This window comes from Rattus rattus, chromosome 12 (genome assembly GCF_011064425.1).
Source record: "Rattus rattus isolate New Zealand chromosome 12, Rrattus_CSIRO_v1, whole genome shotgun sequence".
Classification (NCBI taxonomy): domain Eukaryota; kingdom Metazoa; phylum Chordata; class Mammalia; order Rodentia; family Muridae; genus Rattus; species Rattus rattus.
The window spans coordinates 84,325,063-84,343,374 of record NC_046165.1 but is presented as its reverse complement, the minus strand read 5'-3'; the positions used below and the strand labels follow the sequence as shown (position 1 = coordinate 84,343,374).

The following is an 18,312-nucleotide window of genomic DNA, read 5'->3' as shown; positions in this document are numbered from 1 at the left end:
CCCTGGTGTCCAACTGTAAGATCTGTGATGTTTTACTGGCCCTATTGCTGTGTTCATGTGTTAAGTATGATAAAGCCTCATGGAACAGGGAAGTCTGATAGGGAACTGAAATAAAATTCCTCCTGTAGCAATCATGGCAGACAGATTCAGGACGACTGGCTCTTCTTTCGTCTGCTGCTCTCCGAGGTCGGCTTGACTTGAAATACAATGCACAGGCTGGGGAGTCAGAACTGCACTTTGGAAACGAAGCTTGGCATTGCTGTGCAGGTGGGAAGACATTTCTTCCTGCTAAGTGAAATTGTGTCTCCTGTGTGTCCCTCACTGCACTGTAGAGATGTTATGAGGAGGGGAAAAGAGTGTTGATGGAGAAAATCTGTCATTTAAGGACAGTCACACAGTAGGTTTCTCTGTTCTATTCACAATACCTGCCAAAGTCATATTATAACATTCCAATATAGTGATTTCCAAGAAAGAAATTTGTTAGGCCAAAATATCTATGGATCTCCATGAAATATGCTGTATAAGTTGAAATTTATACCACAAAATGTTATCAACTTTGTTTTATGAGTCAGCTTCACTTTGATTTCAAATGTGTCTCCCAACCCTTTGTTACATCTATGAAGGGGATCTGGCTGAGTGCCCAAGGTAAGGAGCTGTTATTCCAGACTTTTTGTTTGTGCATTCTCACTGGAGTTCTTCAAGGTTTGAGTGCCACTGATGCTCTGAGATGTAGAGATTGACACTATAGAATTGGGATGGATGTTAAATTTTAGAGGCCTCTGGGGCCATCTTGACCAGCAATTTACAGAGAGGAGTATCATATATGGCTTTGGGATTTTAAAATGTTGAGACTGAGTTTGTATGAATTATAATCTCACAAAATTAAAAAAAACCTCAAAAATAGATTTTGAGATAAAGTGTAAAAGGAAAAAGCAAAACAACAATAGTAAATCCTTCAAAAGGGAAGCATGTATCAAAGTTGCTTTTGTTTCAAGTTAGAGCCTAAAATAATTACCTTAGACATAAGCAGCAAAGCATTCCAATCAAAAGAAGCATGAAGTGAGTCTAATGCTCTGTTATGCAATACACATCATTCTTTTTTTTAAAAATCCCCCTTTTACCAACAATACCAGAATGAAAAAATGAAAATCAAAGTATGGAAAAAGTTATATACCATGCTAATACCCACCATAAGAAAATAATAAACCTGAATTAACATCAGATAATTTTAATTCATGTAACTTATTCTACATATTTAACTCAGTAATTGGGAGAAAAGTGGGACAATCCCTTTTCTTCATGGGTCTTGGTTCTAAGTTACCCATCAGATAATCCCACACCATGCATATGCCAGGCAACATGAGGTGGACTCACTGGGTATTGATTTAAAACAAACAAGAGGGATTGGGGATTTAGCTCAGTGGTAGAGTGTTTGCCTAGCAAGCGCAAGGCCCTGGGTTCAGTCCCCAGCTCCGAATAAAGGAAAAACAAACAAACAAACAAACAAGAAAACAAGTAAGGAAGCAAGCAAACAAACAAATAAACATACACACAGTTGGAAGGGAAAAGTTGGGGGGCTATGCAAGGCATTAAAGAGAGGAAATGGTAATGGATGGGATCCAAACACATGATATGAATGAATAAAATATTTAATTAAAATGAGTAAAAATTGGAAAATGGACAAGAACGATGCAGCATGAGTCTCATGGTAGATGCTCATTGATGGCTTGAGTCCTTCCTTCTCTATTGAAACCTTACCCATCCCTGCCTGCACAAAACATTTCCCTAGGCTGAGCTTTACAGCTATTTAGTTCAAATCGCTTCTAACTTCCCCTTCCATCTCTATCCTTATCAGTGTGTTACTTAAAATATGTTATTTAATTTCCAAATACCTGGTGGTATTTTTTGCGTTTGTCATGTGAGTAAACCCCACATAATTTTGTGGCCAATAAACACATGTAACTTTATACCTTCAGGTTTCTGGTGTATTTTGAACTGTCCGAGTGTATGGTCTGCCTAAGAGAACATTGTTTGTACAGTGGTAAACATACCCTGCATTGACAAATGTATTGGTCAGTTCAGGTGTCGATTTGGTCTAATTGGTTGCTTTATCTAGGGCCAGTTCTGACTGTGTCTTATTAGCTAGTTGGAATTGGTGTTATGGCCTCACTACTTCAATCATAAATTTATCTAATTCTAATTCTCTTAACTTTTACTTCTTGAATTTCATGATTCTCTCATTTAAATGTATAGATGGAGAACATCATTCTTTTTGAGCAGGGAGCCTTTATTCAATGTAAAATGACTCCTTTATCTCACAGAACTACTTGTATTTTTTGCTCCAGACATTTTAAAGTCAAAGTGGGAAGAAAAAACTTCTCTTTCAGAAAAATGGCATGACTATTGGCCACAATCAACACCACCTTCATTAGACTACCCAATTTCCACCCACTTAAAACTGCTCAATACTTGTGATTACATCAAGTTGCTCTCATAGCTTCTGTTTCTATGGACTGTGCTTCATTGGTGCTAACTAAGGAGTCCATGGTTTATGCAAAATTTTTTTACTCTTTCCTTCAGCCTAAACTTTTCAAGCTGCATGCACATGTGTGTGACTCTCTCTCTCTCTCTCTCTCTCTCTCTCTCTCTGTGTGTGTGTGTGTGTGTGTGTGTGTGTGTGTGTGTGTGTGTGTAAGTACCTTCATCAGTCAGCCTAACTTCACCTATAAACTGCCAATGCTCCAGTCTATTGTTTCTTCTGTTTCTTTGATGGTGAATCATCCCATGCTACCCAGACCAAATGATGCTATTTTGCTGTCTCTTTTCAGTACTGTATTGTCATTATGGGTTAGTAAAGTCAGTGAATATTCACAATTCTGATTAAAACAGATAAGTTTGCTTAATTTTTAAGGCAAGGATTCACATTTTAGACTACTATTTTTAATTTGTATTCCTCCCCACACCTTGACCAATTTCATCAGAGTAACTTTCTTATATTCCACCAGAACTTTCCTTGATTGTACGCTCAGGAATGCTTCTAAAGGCCAGCCCATGGAGATTATCCTGAATATGTCTGCATAACTAATGGCTATGATAGGGTTACACACAGGGAGAGGGCATTGCATCTGACTTGTAAGAGCATATGAGGACTTGATTCTGTAAGAAGGAATATGCAAGCAAACACCATTAATGAATTGTTTGTTCTGGGTTAAACAAGGTGTGGGTGGTGAGGAAGAATGGGAAGAGGGTGGGAAAGAGAGGGAGAGAGAATTCGAATTGAGTAGGATTGCAAGAGTATTGGCTAATTGATCCTGGCATCTGCAAATTCTTTCTAGTAAGTGAGAATTGGAGGCACACACACATGCACACACACACACACACTCAGAGAGAGAGAGAGAGAGAGAGAGAGAGAGAGAGAGAGAGAGAGAGAGAGAGAGAGAAGAGAGACAGAGAGACAGACGGAGAAGAGACAGAGAGATAGACAGAGAGAAAGACAGAGATAGAGAAACTCAGAGACAGAGACACACACACAGTATGTAACAGAGACACACACATACACAGAGACAAAGACAGGGACAGAGAAAGAGAGAGAGAGAAATGGAAAGGAAATCTCAGATTAAAGAGCCATCTGGCCAGAAGCACAAGACTGAACTTCAAATTGATTTCTCTTGTTCTGGTTCTCTATAAAAACTCTAAAAAGAAAATAATGAGGAAGGCAGATTTTTTTTTCTGGCTGCCCAGATTGAACATAATACACTTTAGACTCAATTTCTGGGTTTTGACTGTATGACAGGCAGTGGGATTGCTTGCAGCTTCCTGCTTTTATACCCAAGTGATAATAGGCCCAAAATATAATGTTTTATTATGTTTTTGCTAAATAAAAATGGCCTTTTTTTTTCATTAGGTTAGAATTCAACATAGCATAGATTAGTAAAATGAAGTGAGCTCTAGACAGAACACAGATTTGCTTCGAAGATTCAGTTTCCACTGCCCACCAGAGGGCGACATTGCACAAACTAGAGGTCTCCATATAGGAAGTGACCCCCACCCCCCTCCCCACTCCTGTCCACCCCCCCCCCCTTAAACCCAGTCCCCCCCTGAATCAGGCTGAGCTCCCAGAGTATCTGACAACTGAAGACAGTCAGAGGCCAGAAAGAAGTTCAAGAATAAGGACCACTTTTGCAGGTTTTTTTTTTTTTTTTTAATTTTACCTAAAACAGGAAGGTGTCTGGTCAACCTTGTGCCAACTGTCTCCAATAACTGGGAACTGAAATCCACTTGCCTGTGAGAACCAAGCTTTTCCAGAAAGGCTCCTGAGCTGTTTCCAGTGCTCAGCCATGCTCCTCGTCCTCATCTCATTCCTGGGGATACATTTTTTCCTGGGTGAGTCAAATATCCTGACAGTTGTAGATGCACACAATTCACTGCTTTCTTACTTAATTTTAGTAAGAATATTCTTCTTTACGAAGCCTGTATCACAATATGGATTTGTCATTGATTTTGCAGGAGGTGTCCAAGCACAGACAGTTTCTCAGTCCGATGCCCATGTCACTGTCTTTGAAGGAGACTCCGTGGAGCTGAGATGCAAGTATTCCTATGGTGGAGCCGTTTACCTCTTCTGGTACATCCAGCACCATGGCCATGGCCTCCAGTTTCTCCTCAAGTACTATTCAGGGGACCCCGTGGTTCATGGTATGAACGGCTTTGAGGCTGAATTCAGCAAGAGCAACTCTTCCTTCCACCTGAGGAAAGCCTCTGTGCACTGGAGCGACTCGGCTGTGTACTTCTGTGCTCTGAGCGCACAGTGTCTGGGGCTGCAGGGGGAGCTGATCACAAACCCGTAAGATGCTGAGGAAGATTCTGCAGCTGAGCGACTCTCCATCATTCACGCTCATCATCCATGTAAGGACTAAGTAAACTCACTGGTCCTCCAAGTCGGACTTCTCTGGAATTGTTTTGGTCTATCCTCGGAACCCTATGTGGGGTATATATACATTTGGTCATGGCTCCCAGGAAAAGTGACATAGCAAGATAAAAAGCATTAAATAGCCCTTGAGACATGATTGCCTTCTTAATGTTTGTTTTGTAGGTTGCATTTTCTAATGACTGATTACGTCCATTAGACTTAAGATACAACTCAGTTCTACATAACCAGTAGCTGCAGTGGGTGCTTACATGGTGTGCAGCAGAGGGAGAAGTATTGGCTTCTGTCAGCTCCACACCGAGGTCAGTGATAAGGAAGTACACTGCTTGCACTCCACACCTCAAGAGCCTCAGAAGCACTCTCCAACTGTGATCCTTAGTTTAGTTCCCTTGACTCAGTGTAGAATTATCCTGAAGAGGATCTCAATAAGGCGTTTTCTGGATTAGGTTGTCTTGTGAGCATGTCTGTGGCAGATTACAATAGTCACTGTGGGAAGACACAGTCTGCACATGGGAAGCACCATTCCCAGAGTTTGGGCCCTGCACACCGCATGAAATGCAGAAGAGTTAGTAGAGCACAGCATGCAAACATTCTAAGATATTTTCATCAACCATTTTGTCACAGCCACAGATAGGGAAGTAGGAAGCCATCCTTACTCCAGCAGACATAAGAGCGCAGAGTTAAGAGACAGAAGGTAGGAAGGAGACCAGAGTCTGACCTCAGCAGATGAAACGATTTCAAACAGCAAAGAGCAGACACTCTTTTGCAGGAAATGGGCATCTTCAAGGAAGGAGGGGGGATATTTGGAGTTTATAGAGAAGATTGGGATAAGGAATCTTATACCATTGCAAGGGGTTATATACAAGTCTGCCATTTCTTGTTTCTAGTATTTCCTGCTCATTTGATACAGACTATCATGGGAAACAGGCTATTTTTACAAAAATGTTTCCTTTCTGGGACTCACTGATAATGGCTGGAGCAAGAATAGGTGGTGTCTCGAAAAGATTCTGTTTGTACAACTGACACACACTGTCACGTGTGAGCAGAGCAGTACTAGTTATTCCTCTGTAGGAAGTCAATGATAGAGTGACACGTTGTCTCTTTTATTTCAGCTAAGACACCTGCTAGCTATTGGATGGAATTTCTGTAATTATGAAGAGTCGTTGTGATAGGTTTATTTGCACCGTGTCTGTGTCTTATCTGGGACCACCATTCCATGCCATTTCTAAGTTTCTTCTGTAGCGAGTTGTGGACATGTGGTAGTCCACTAGGAAAATGGCACAAGCACAGAATGTATTTAAGAACACAAATGAAGAGGTGGACATGCAAAGCTTTAGACAGTTGTATTGGTTACTCGAACAAATTATAGGTTTTGTTTTTGTTTTTTGTTGGCTTTTTTTCCCGGAGCAGAGGACTGAACCCAGGGCCTCACGCTTGCTAGGTAAGCGCTCTACCACTGAGCTAAATCCCCAACCCTTCGAACAAATTATAACAGTTTAAGTATATATATGTAAGTCAATATCATTTCACTCAATATAAAGTTTAACTAACTTTAAAACCAATAAAATTGCCCTTTTTCTGATTTTTCTCCACAATGTTATTGCCTTTCATTCTCCAACAACAAAACGTATAATCTTTATTTCTCAAGTTTCTGTTTTACATTTCTAATATATATGTGTGTTTGTTAACAGTGTGTAACTCTGTGACTTTAAAAAACATGCCAATAATAAAACATTGTAACCGTGGCTGTGAGGCTTGTCATTTTCACTAAAATAATTTGGAGACATGGAGAATTTGCTATATTTCATTTCAATATTTTTAACTGCTGTGCATCATCCCAATTCAGGAATATGTGACAGCCACTTTGATGGTCATTCGGGCTCATGGTGCTGGCAGAAGCAGTGGCAGTCTAAGCCAGAGGTCAGGTTCACAGAGGTCAACGGCCTCCACCAGTCATGTATCCAAGATGGTGCTTCATCCCTCTACACAGTTCAGCCTGAAAATATAGGTCAGCAGTCCTCTGAGGTTAGCACGAGTACGTGTGGGGGTGTGTCTATCCAACACATACACATTTCCTGTTTTATTCTGAGCTTATATTTATCCTTTCCCTACAACCTAACCTTTCCTATCTTAAGAGATTAGTATTCTCACACTCCAGTGACTCAGAAAATGAACTCTTGTCCTGAACTGGTGATTGCACTCTTCTTAATGTTTGGTAAGTGGAATGGTAGATTGAGCTTCTGTCTTGTGTCATGATATTGATGTAAAATTTAACAACAGTTTCTCTTGTGAGGCAGAGTCCAGGTCATCATTGCACTGAATCGTTACCAATTTCACTTTTTAGGAGGAAGCAATGGAGACTCGGTGACTCAGACAGAAGGCCAAGTGACACTCTCTGAAGGGGCTTCTCTGACTGTGAACTGTTCCTATGAAACCACACAGTACCCAGCCCTGTTCTGGTATGTGCAGTATCCCGGAGAAGGGCCACAGCTCCTCCTTAGAGCCTCAAAGGCCAACGAGAAGGGAAGCAGCAGAGGTTTTGAAGCTACATATGAGAAAGAAACCACGTCCTTCCACTTGCAGAAAGCCTCAGTGCAAGCGTCGGACTCGGCTGTGTACTACTGTGCTCTGGGTGACACAGTGGCAGAAACCACAGGGGCAGCTGAGCACAAACTCTGAGAATCAGGGGGCTGGCTGCTGAGTGTGTCTGAGATCAACCATTTAGGGTCCATGGGCAGGTCTGCTATTGTTGATACCACACATGGAAACATCCACATTAACACTAGGAACACATTAGGAGGACAGTAAGAAAGCTCGCCGCACTTTAGGCTTAATCAGAGAGAACAAAGGCAGTCACACATCACAGTGATTTCCCTTTTAGTTTTTGTTTTGTAGATGGGACTTTATGTAGCCCAGGCTGGCCTTGAACAACTTTTGAACCTGAGGTTGGCTCTGAACTCTTCCTTCTGTCTAAATCGACGCTGGGCTAGAGTTGCAGGCATGAGCCACCACACCAGGCTGAATTTGTGATTTCTTAAATACAGAATCTCTTGTTGAATGAAACTATGTGTTCATCATTGCCTATAACCCTAACCCTCTGACCCTGACTCATGTCATTCACGGAGCTATCATGTGGAGAGACAGCCCTGGCTTATATGTGCCTCGTGTCTTCCTACATTAAGAAAGGGTTATTTCTTCTTTTCCCCTTTCAATATCCGATAATTTCCTTGTTACTTGTACAGATTTTTATGTTTGACTGAATTTAAAAGTAGAAGCTTTCAGTGGAGATAGTCCCCATCTTGTGGAAATAGGTTCCTGCCTTTTTTATTTGAACAAAAATGTAGCATATTCTTCAGCCTCTTCCTCATGTTTCTGGTGTGTTCTCTTTTTCAGTGTAATACGTCAACACTTGGGATACACATGGAGTCAAAGGATGCTGAGTGTCCGGTGCTTTGTTCCTGGGGAGAAAGTGAATTAAGATGAAAAGATGAGTGTACTCAATTCTGTTCATAGGTCAATAAAGGGAACTGAATAAGGCACTGGGAAAGCTGGTAGTGACATTGTTGGGAGAAGGAAACTTGGATTGTGGATTTAGCAGATAACAGAGGTTAAGAATTAGGTAGAGTAGCATAGACAGCTACTCCAGAGAGATTCATAGACCTTGAACAAAACTAGTGACCAAGGCATGGATATACACATGTTAATAGAAGATGTATTCCTTCTTTCTGTAGTATATTACAAAAATATCCATTTTAAGTGACTCAATTATACAGCATATAAGAATACCTCAAAGATCTTTTAAAGTTCTAAAAGCCTCAGAACGATGAAAATCATATTGTATAAAATATAGCATTAAAAACAAAACAAGTAAAAGGAAATCCAGTGGTTTAACTTTTAATTTGATCCAGAGTTGTCTCCTTTTTCACAAAGACTTATCCTTTTGTCCCATTGCAATATTCATGGCCCCCTAAAGACTTCCAAGTCTCTATCACTGGATTTCTGCATCTCTACTTTGATAGAGTACATATTCTTTTTTTAAAATCAGTCACATAATTTTTTTAAAATAAGCAATCAATTATCAAAACAAACCAACAAAACAAAATAAACATCTCCTACCCAATCACTTCCTAGTTCATTCATGAGAAACCCAAATGTTTTATTAACGTAAGTACTAGGTGTCACTGCAAACTCTAAGAAAAGTATTTAGTGGATATCTTTTCATTCTTGCTTTGAAAATCACCCCCTTGACTATGTTTGTAATTTCCATTTTTTTCTCAAATCTACTTCAGTGACATTTTCTCTAAGCACCATATATAGCAGGTTAACTCTTTGAATGTCATTCATGCTAGGGTAGAAATCTCAGCTTGCATCTGGGCGCAATGGGCCAACATATTTCCACATGGAGAGATTTAATGAAAGAAGAAGACTAGAAGAAGAGAGGAATAGAGTTCACCCATGAGCATGTGAAGGGAAGGGGTAAGGGAATGGGGGAGAGAAGGGACAGAGGGAAGGGCAAGGCAAGGGCAGAGCAAGAGAAAAGAGGGAGAGAGAGAAACAGGCAACCCCTTTATAAGTTCATCAAAACAAAACATAGCTGTTGGGGACAGGTAACAATAAAGGTGGTTTTAGACAGAATAGCAACAGATTTGTGCTTAGTCTTTTCTGCATGGACACATTCTATGCTGTCTGTCTGTCTGTCTACACCTACCTACCATACAGTTCTACGGGTTGGAATTCCAAGATCAAGATATTGACTAGTTTCTCCAAGGTCCACCACTTGACTTGTATGCAGATGACCCCTCCTCCCTAAGTCCTCACATGCTTTTGCTCTGAGGATGTTCATCTATTCTTACGTGACGTTATCGGTCATTTAATTGGAGTTGGCACTCATTTGCCTTGATCATTTTGAAGTGCCCGTCTTTTAATAAAGACACATTCTTGAACTTCTTAGGGTCTTAGCTTCAAAGAGTAAACATGCTGGAGGGAGGCTGCAAGTCAGGGTTTGCTAGACCTGACATTGATAAAATACTAAATGTATGAAGAATGCAGACTCGCTTCTTGACCAGGTGTCCACTTGAGATTTCTGGTGACACAGAAATCACATATACCCTGGATGATGAGGCTTCTCCACTTTTTGCCTAAATGCATTTTTAGAGGAACAAAACATTCAATCACAAAATCTCTTCAGAAGTCCTGATTCAAACCATAAAGGTTGGAGCTAAATGGACCAGTGATAAAAATTAAAAATATTTATTCAATTCAAGTGCTTTTTCCTCTGTGATTAGTGTATAAGTATATGGGATTCTCTTAATTTTAGTTTTATTCCTTTGAGTAGCTGATTCTTCATTTCTATTAATATTTCATCTTTGCTCATACTCCCACTTTCTAATTATCTTCCTGTATGAAATATTAATTCTGATTTATTTTGGCTTTTCATATTTTTCTCAGGTTTTATCTGCTAGGGAGCTATTTTGGCTGAGTAACTTACACTAAATCCCCTTACCACCGCAGTTATGAAGCCTCTGAGAATTTTATTTTGGTGGTTGTAGTGAGGTAATGTTAGGGAGATGGCTGTGGATCCTTTCTTATACAATCCAGGACCATCTCTCCTTGAGTGGCACTCCTCACAATTCATTGGGCCCTTTCATACCAATCATTAACCAAGAAAGTGTCCTACAGACATGCCCACAGGAAAATGTAATGGAGGCAAATCCTCACATGACTTCTCTGTTCCCCTATGGTGCTAGATTGTTTCAAGTTGACAAATACTATCCAGTGAACTTCACCCCTTGACTACTTGACACACAAATGATCATTATTACACGGTAAACTTTCTTTTCCCCCAATATCTGATGCAAATATAAGAATATAAAACACAGTAAAACTTTTAAAGTCCCACAGTCTTTAAAAATGTAAACATTTTAAAAGTTCAGTCTCTTCAAAAATATCCAACCTGCGCTGAAGAAATAGCTCAAATGTTAAAAGCTAAGACTCAGAAATAAAAGAAAAGATGAAATATCCAAAGTCTCTTTAAAAGCCTGAAGTCTCTCAATTGTACTTCTTATTCTAAGAGGGAAGAAGCAGGGCAGAGTTGCCATCAGATAAATGCAAATCCAAACTCCAACACTGCAAATAGCTCAGGGTTCAGGGTCTGGGACTCACTTTTAATCTTCTGGGCTCCATAGGGCTTGGGTAGGCTTACCTCTTCATTTCTACCATCTGCAGCATAAGCAGCTTATCTCATGGGTTCAGTCTGACTACAATCCACACCTGCCAGAGATCTTGGTGGTCATTTCATGATCCTAGGATCTTAAATGTCATATGCTCTCCATTGCAACTGAGGCTAAACCATCACCAATAGCTTCTCTTCAGGAAGATTCTGATCCTGCTACATAGTATTAAGCCCTAATAACTTTTTCAAATTCCTTTCATATTTTCAAAATTAGTTCATGTGGGAAAAACACAGCTGCCAAGTTGTGCTGCAGTTGTATGTATAAAATCTATGTCATGACCTTGAGAAAATACTTCCCAGAAGAGATTGAGGCAGCCATGCTTTTTTATTATTAAGAACAGTGGATGTTCAGCTCTATATAACTAGCATAAATTGTTCCTGCAAAGTGAAGAAATTTTCACTTCTACAGATACTTAATTCAAATATATAACACAAACCATTCTGTTTCCATCTTTATTTCCCTCTGATACTTCCCCAACCTGCCCACCCACTCCCTCCCATCTCCATGCCCTGGCTTTACCCTACACAGAGGCATTAAGCCTTCACGGGGCCAAGGTCCCCTCTTTTCACTGATGCTGAATAAGGCCAACCTCTGTTACATATGTGGCTGGCTGGAGCCATGGGTCCCCATGTGTACTCTTTTTGGTTAGTTGTTCAGTCTAGAATACAGGGGCTCTGGTTGGATATTTTTGTTCTTCCTATGGAGCGGAAAACCCCTTCAACTCCTTTTCCAGTCCTTTCTCTAACTCCTCCATTGGGACCCCATTCTCAGTTCAATGGATTTGGATACACAAGCACCTGCCTGTCGTATTTGCCAGGCTCTGGCAGAACCTCAGAGACAACAAAAATCAGTCCCCTATCAGCACATGCAATTCTTTGGCATCCACAATATTGTCTGGGTTTGGTGACAGTATATGGGATGGATTCCCAGTAAGGCTGTCTCTGGATGACATTTCCCTCAGTCGGTGCTCCATTCTTTGTCTCTGTATTTCCACCTGTTAATATTTTGTTCTCCCTTCTAAGAAGGACTGAAGCACCCACTCTTTTGGTCTTCCAACTTCTTCAGCTTCAAGTGCTCTGTGAATTGTATCTTGGGTATTCCGAGCTTTTGAGCTAATATCCAATTATCAGTGTGTTCTATTATGATTGGGTTATCTCACTCAGGATGATATTTTCTAGTTCCATCCATTTGCCTATGAATTTTATGAAGTCAGTGTTTTAATAGCGGTTATACCCCATTGTGTAAATGTACCACATTTTCTTATCTATTCTCAGTTGAAGGACATCTGGGTTCTTCCAGCTTCTGGATATGGCCAACAAGGCTAAAGTAACATAGTGGAGCATAGTGTCCTTGTTGTATTTTTAAGCATCTTAAGTATATGCTCTTGAAGTGGTATAGCTTGTCCTCAGCTTGTACCATGTCCAATTTCTGAGGAACCTCCAGACTGACTTCCAGAATGGTTGTACCACGTTACTATTTTTAAATCAATCTCAGGATTCTAAATACCAGCTGTATATCAAATAGAGTTCAGAGTCCATCAGGTTGACTGATTAATTGTCCTTGCAATGCCCGAATAAGAAGTAATAAAAACAATATGGAGAACATGATTTTCCCACCCCATAATCAGAGCCTCTACCAACTTCCCATTTTACCTGCTTGCTATATGGAGTTTGGAATTTTTATGTTCTTAGGTAAAATATCTCAACTTTCACAGATCAAGAAAGTATTTTAGTTCCACAAATATCCAATATTTTCACAGAGTGCAGGGAAAATAAGCAGATAAGAAGAAAACTAGGAAAAATAAGATACATAAGTAGAAAGAGATGTAGAAGACAGTAGTATCTATGACCAGTAATACATAGCCTGATCAATCTCTATGCAGGAACTTTTGTCTGACTTGAACTTGCACAGGTCTTAGGCATCTATCACAACCATCACAGGTTCATATGTACAGCTACACTGCTGTGTCTGGATAGACTTTTTAGTCACCCACCAACACCACTCTTAAATTTTTTGTATTTTCCCTTCTGCAAAATATTCTGAGAGGTCCCATTTTGGGTTGGTCATCTTGCAGTCTCTTATATCTGTATCTTGACTGATTATGGGTCTCTGTGTTAATTTCCATTGACTTCAAATAAAAGCTTCTCGTATGAAATTTAAGAAAGTTTTTATGAATTGATTTAATACTATATCCAGTTATCAGATTAACATTAGTAGGTTCCCCTTTGCTTCAGGTATGTATTTCATCTCATAGATCAAGCCTTAAATCCAATCAGAAGATGAGTGGTTATCTTCATTATATCCTTGCCTCTATTAAGCCAGTGTCCATGGCTTGCCAGGCCCGTTGCTATTATTGTACTCAGAATTCACAGCTGGGTAAGACTTACTCTTGTGGTAGGGTGCATAGCATCTTCCATCGCTATGAAAGTTGACCAGTAGAGGTGAAGCTTCCAAGTGAATACAAGCTCAAGCTTTTCGTGTTCATTCATAAGTTAAAGGTTCGGAATCTCTGTAATAAGTTCTTACCATCAAGTGCCATAGTGTAACTAAGATCATTGGCGTTAGACTGTAATGTTTGAGGAGTAGGGTCTATGGGACCTCACTGGCTATCGATTCCAAAGAAGTAACCTATTGTTTGCACTGGGCTCATTTGTTAGCCTATCATTCCTAGTAGGTGTATAGTTTCTTGGTTATAGGATGACTTCATTAAAGCTTTTTATATCTGTGATTGCATATCTTTTAGGAAGCTTTTAGAGGCTTCCATGTGAGTTTTCTGAAAACTCTTCAGGGCTGGTTCTCCTTCCACTTATGCAATAGCATAAAAGGATAAAAGGAAATAGCAAAACAGAAACCAATTCTTAATTGGCTCTTTGGAGTCAGTTTCCTTTTGTACAACCCCTGCAGCAGACCCAGGCAATGTTTGGATGTCCCAAGAATTATTCTTAAGGAAGCAATAAATGCATCAGGAGATTAGAGTAGAACGAGATGGTTTTTAGGCAGAGGGAAAAACTGTTGGGAATGTAGAGATGAAAGGTTTTCTTTCAGTGCTTTGTGGAAACACACTGTTGTAAAGTTTGGGAGAGAAATGAGTGACCGATGCAGCCAGGACTCATGTTTAGAGGATTGGCTCCCATGCTAGAGGAAATGCCAGCAATGACATCCAGTCACTGCCTAGTCAAAAAATAAACTTTCAGGGCTAGGACATAGGTCAGTAGTAGAATACTTGTCTAGCATGCATGGAAATCTGGATTTGATCTCCATCACAAAGGAAAATAATAAATAAAGAGAGAATAAGTTTGTACATGTTTACCTTTTACAAGTGAGTAGCATGATGATTTTTGAAATTCTAACTTTTCTTTTACCACTCAGCCACAGGGAAACATTTCTCAGAGCAAGTCAGCTTTCTCCTTGTAATTGCTGAGTCAATTTTTTTTTCTAATTTGGGAGTAGAAACAATTCTAAGGCTTTTCTCAAAGCAAGTCAAACATTTCTCAGAGCAAGCCAGATTTCTCATTGCAATCTCAGACTCAAAATGGTTTCTAATTTTAGAGTAGAAAGAATTCAAGATTCAATTCCCAGCAACCCCATGGTGGCTCACAACCATATGTAACGAGATCTGATGCCCTCTTCTGGTGTGTCTGTAGACCATGAGAGTGTATTCACATATATATATATAAGAATTCAAGAGCTCATCACCCCACCTCTTTTTCACAGAGATAGAATCTGTTCATGTTATTATAGTCATCTGTGTGATGAAGACAAGATTGTTTGATTATTAATAACCCCTCAGGTGAGGTCTCTAGCAAAACTATTCTTGAAGAGCAGAGTTTGAGATAATACACGACTTTCAATATCGAGTGCCGCTCTCTTTCACATTCCTTTTAAAACGACTTTTTATAAATGGGGGTTATATTAAAAAATTGAATCAAAAAACTACCAACAAAGCAAACTAAAACTAGATATATTATGAAGCCTAGTTATACCTCTTGGAATCTCTCTCTCTCTCTCTCTCTCTCTCTCTCTCTCTCTAAATGTGTGTGTGAGAGCGTGTGTGAGAGCGTGTGTGTGTGTAAATGGTCTTATGTAAAATAAAATAAAAAGTTAAAAGAAACAACGTGCTGACCAGTTGTGAGTCTATGCATTTCCCACCAGCTGTTGTAAAAAAGATTATTTTGTAATTAGGGTTTGATTTGCCACTAATCTATTGGTATTGCAAATTAGAGGGAAGTTTGACACTATATCTATTTAGCAAAAATATTAGTAGAAGTTTCCCCCCGGGACCTATGTGCTCCATGGGCATAAGTTCTTGACCTGTTTATAGTACCAGTTATACATTTTTTCTACCATAAAGTGGGCCTGAAGTTAAATTAAAAAGTAGTTCACCACTCATAACATTCACATTGTCCTTGTGCCAATGGGCACATCTGTATCTTGCCATGATGGTTACTACTGTAGATCTGAGGGCTCACTTCAGGCTAAGACTTGTTAAATTTTCTCCCTGGTACTAGAATGCACTTTTGGAGGCCTGGCAAATGGTCAGTACAGGAGGTTTCATTAGCAATTTTGCTGGATCATGCTTAAGTCCCAGACCAAACATGCAGTGTCTCTGCACTGTGGTCCTGCCATCAAGTCTTCAGGGTGACTAAGAGCAACAGCTAAGAAAGTTCCATTATTTCAGGGTCTCTCTATGCCCATCAGCACACTAGGGACGTCCCAGAGCTGGTTTAGCTTTTTATTTGGAAATTATATTGCTGGGGGTATTATGTTAATTCACTTTTGTCTGTCTCTGCCTGCTCTTTTGCTCTCTTTCTGTTTTGTACACACACACACACACACAATAATAATAACAATAATAAGCCGGTTACGCCAATTTTGAAATATCTCATCGTTAGCTGGCTCCCTCCACGCAAGCATATCCTTTCTTCTGCCATACTTTCTCTGTATTTAACCCTTCATCGCCCAGAAAATGATATTGACTGAAAATTAATATTTTCTTGCCTTCATTCATAAGGATGAATCGTAGTGACATTTTGATTTCAAATGTTTATCCCAGCCCATGATTCAGTGGTACAGAGTGTGTGCACCTCTTTCCAGGTTACTAATAATGACTCCGTAATATGCAAAAAAACCAACCCTATCTCTACATCTTTATTCATGACTTTCAGTAGTTAGAGAGGTGGCCACAAGGTGGCAGTAGGCCGCAGCTGATGAAAAGCACAGCAAGCTCATTTCATTGCATCCTGAAGCAATGCATCTGTTTTCTTATTGGCTAGTAAGATAACACAGGAAGCTGCTATAACTGTTAGAGAAAAGGGAAAACCTGGAAAGACAAAGAGCTTGCTTGGCAGGAGATTGCAAGTCTACATTGATCTCAGACAGGAAGAACGATGAAGGCATCCATTAACACTGTATTCCTGTTCTCGTGGCTGTGGATGGACTGTGAGTTGAAGTTTTGGGGTCGAGAGAAAATATTTGGTGGATGTGTCTTAGAGATCCGTGGGCAGTCTATTTTATACAGTTCCCTCTAGTTGTTGTGGACAAAGAGATTAAGCAGAGTATTGCCTGGACTGCTCTCCTCCTGTCTGTTTCCTTCTGTGGTAGGGAGAGCCATGGAGAGAAGGTTTGAGCAGGTTCTTTCTTACACTGAGTGTTCCCAGAGGAGACACAGCTGTCATCAACTGCACTTACACAGACGTGGTTCTATCATATTTCCCCTTGGTACAAGCAAGAAGCTGGGTGCGTCTCACTGGTGGATAGATATCTGCTTAAATGTGGGATGGAAGGAGAATCAAATAGTAATTTACTTGATAAGAAGCCAAGAAATTCTCTCTGCACATCATAGCTTGTTACAGGCTGAAGATTCACATCTACTTGTGCAGCAAGTGCACAATGCTTCCAGGCAGCTGCAGCCTGTCCTCAAACTTCTGCTTGGGGTGCTATGGGGGTTGAGCCAATCACATCCTGTGTCTTGTAGTAAAGCACTTGTCATATGGTTTTAATTGTACGGAACTGTAATTATACAAATATTTAAAACATATATGAGAAATATGCCTTCTCTCTCTGTGTGTTTGTGTGACAGAGAGAGAGAGAGAGAGAGAGAGAGAGAGAGAGAGAGAGAGAGAGGTGTGGTAGTGGTTCATACCTTTAATCCCAGAACTCAGGAGGTATAGTCAGGTGGATTTCTAAGTTCAAGGCCATCGTTACAGAGATAACCTCATTTTGAGAAATAAACTCCAAAATAGTTTATAATTTAAAATCCCTAGCAAAAATTTTTATATGCCACTCGCATGTCTTAGTTAGTCTCATATTGCTGTGAAGAGGTACTATGGCCTAGGTATCTTATAAAATGAAATCATTTAACTGGGGTGTTGGCTTACAGTTTCAGGGGAGGAGTCCATGATCATCATGGCAGGGAGCATGGCAACAATCAAATAGGCAGGATGCTAGATAAGGTATTGCTTACATGTAGAGATGACAGCTCTTAAAGCAGGGAAGGAGAGAAAGAGAGAGAGAGAGAGAGAGAGAGAGAGAGAGAGAGAGAGAGAGAGAGAGAGAGAGAATGGCATCCCCAGTGACACTCTTACAACAAGGCCAAATTATTCAAGACCAAGACATCTAACAACTGGGGACAAAATACTCAAACATATGACCAGGTCCATGGGTGCTTATCACTCCAACTACCATACAGGTGGGAGCTACACTTACCTTTGAGTGTAGGTTCCATATTTAGAATACACAGAAATAGGACTGGTTTAGGAAGTGGACATTAATAGTTTCCTCATCCAGGGTTCATTGCTTAGTCAGACATGTGTTAGTGGCTAGGCTTTGTATATTGGGCATGGATCTGTCATGCTACAGGTTTTATGCCTACTTATGTCAACACTTTACACAAGCTGAAGTTTCTATCTGGATAATGGCAATAGAATATATAGTTTTATGTGGGGTCAATGGACTCCTGGATCAACAATTCAAAAAGGAGACATATGCTGTCTGATGGTGGGTTTGGGGGGTTATTTTGTTGGGAATAATTGCCACATCAAAAATGTCATACTTTTAAATATATGCATGTATACATAAGATGCACTACATAAGCAATGCTACAAATATAAATAAAAGAATCTCTCATGAATATGCAACTGAACGAAGTACAATGAT

The 18,312-nt window shown here is 40.0% G+C and overlaps 2 gene segments (V, D, J or C); both read left to right on the top strand.

The window, feature by feature from the left end:
* Positions 1–4,337: 4,337 nt before the first annotated feature.
* On the top strand, positions 4,338–4,844 carry LOC116913264. The segment is given in 2 exon segments: positions 4,338–4,383; positions 4,507–4,844. Coding segments are annotated over 2 exon segments (384 nt in total).
* A 2,249-nt stretch (positions 4,845–7,093) lies between these two features.
* On the top strand, positions 7,094–7,603 carry LOC116913263. The segment is given in 2 exon segments: positions 7,094–7,139; positions 7,269–7,603. Coding segments are annotated over 2 exon segments (381 nt in total).
* Positions 7,604–18,312: the final 10,709 nt, after the last annotated feature.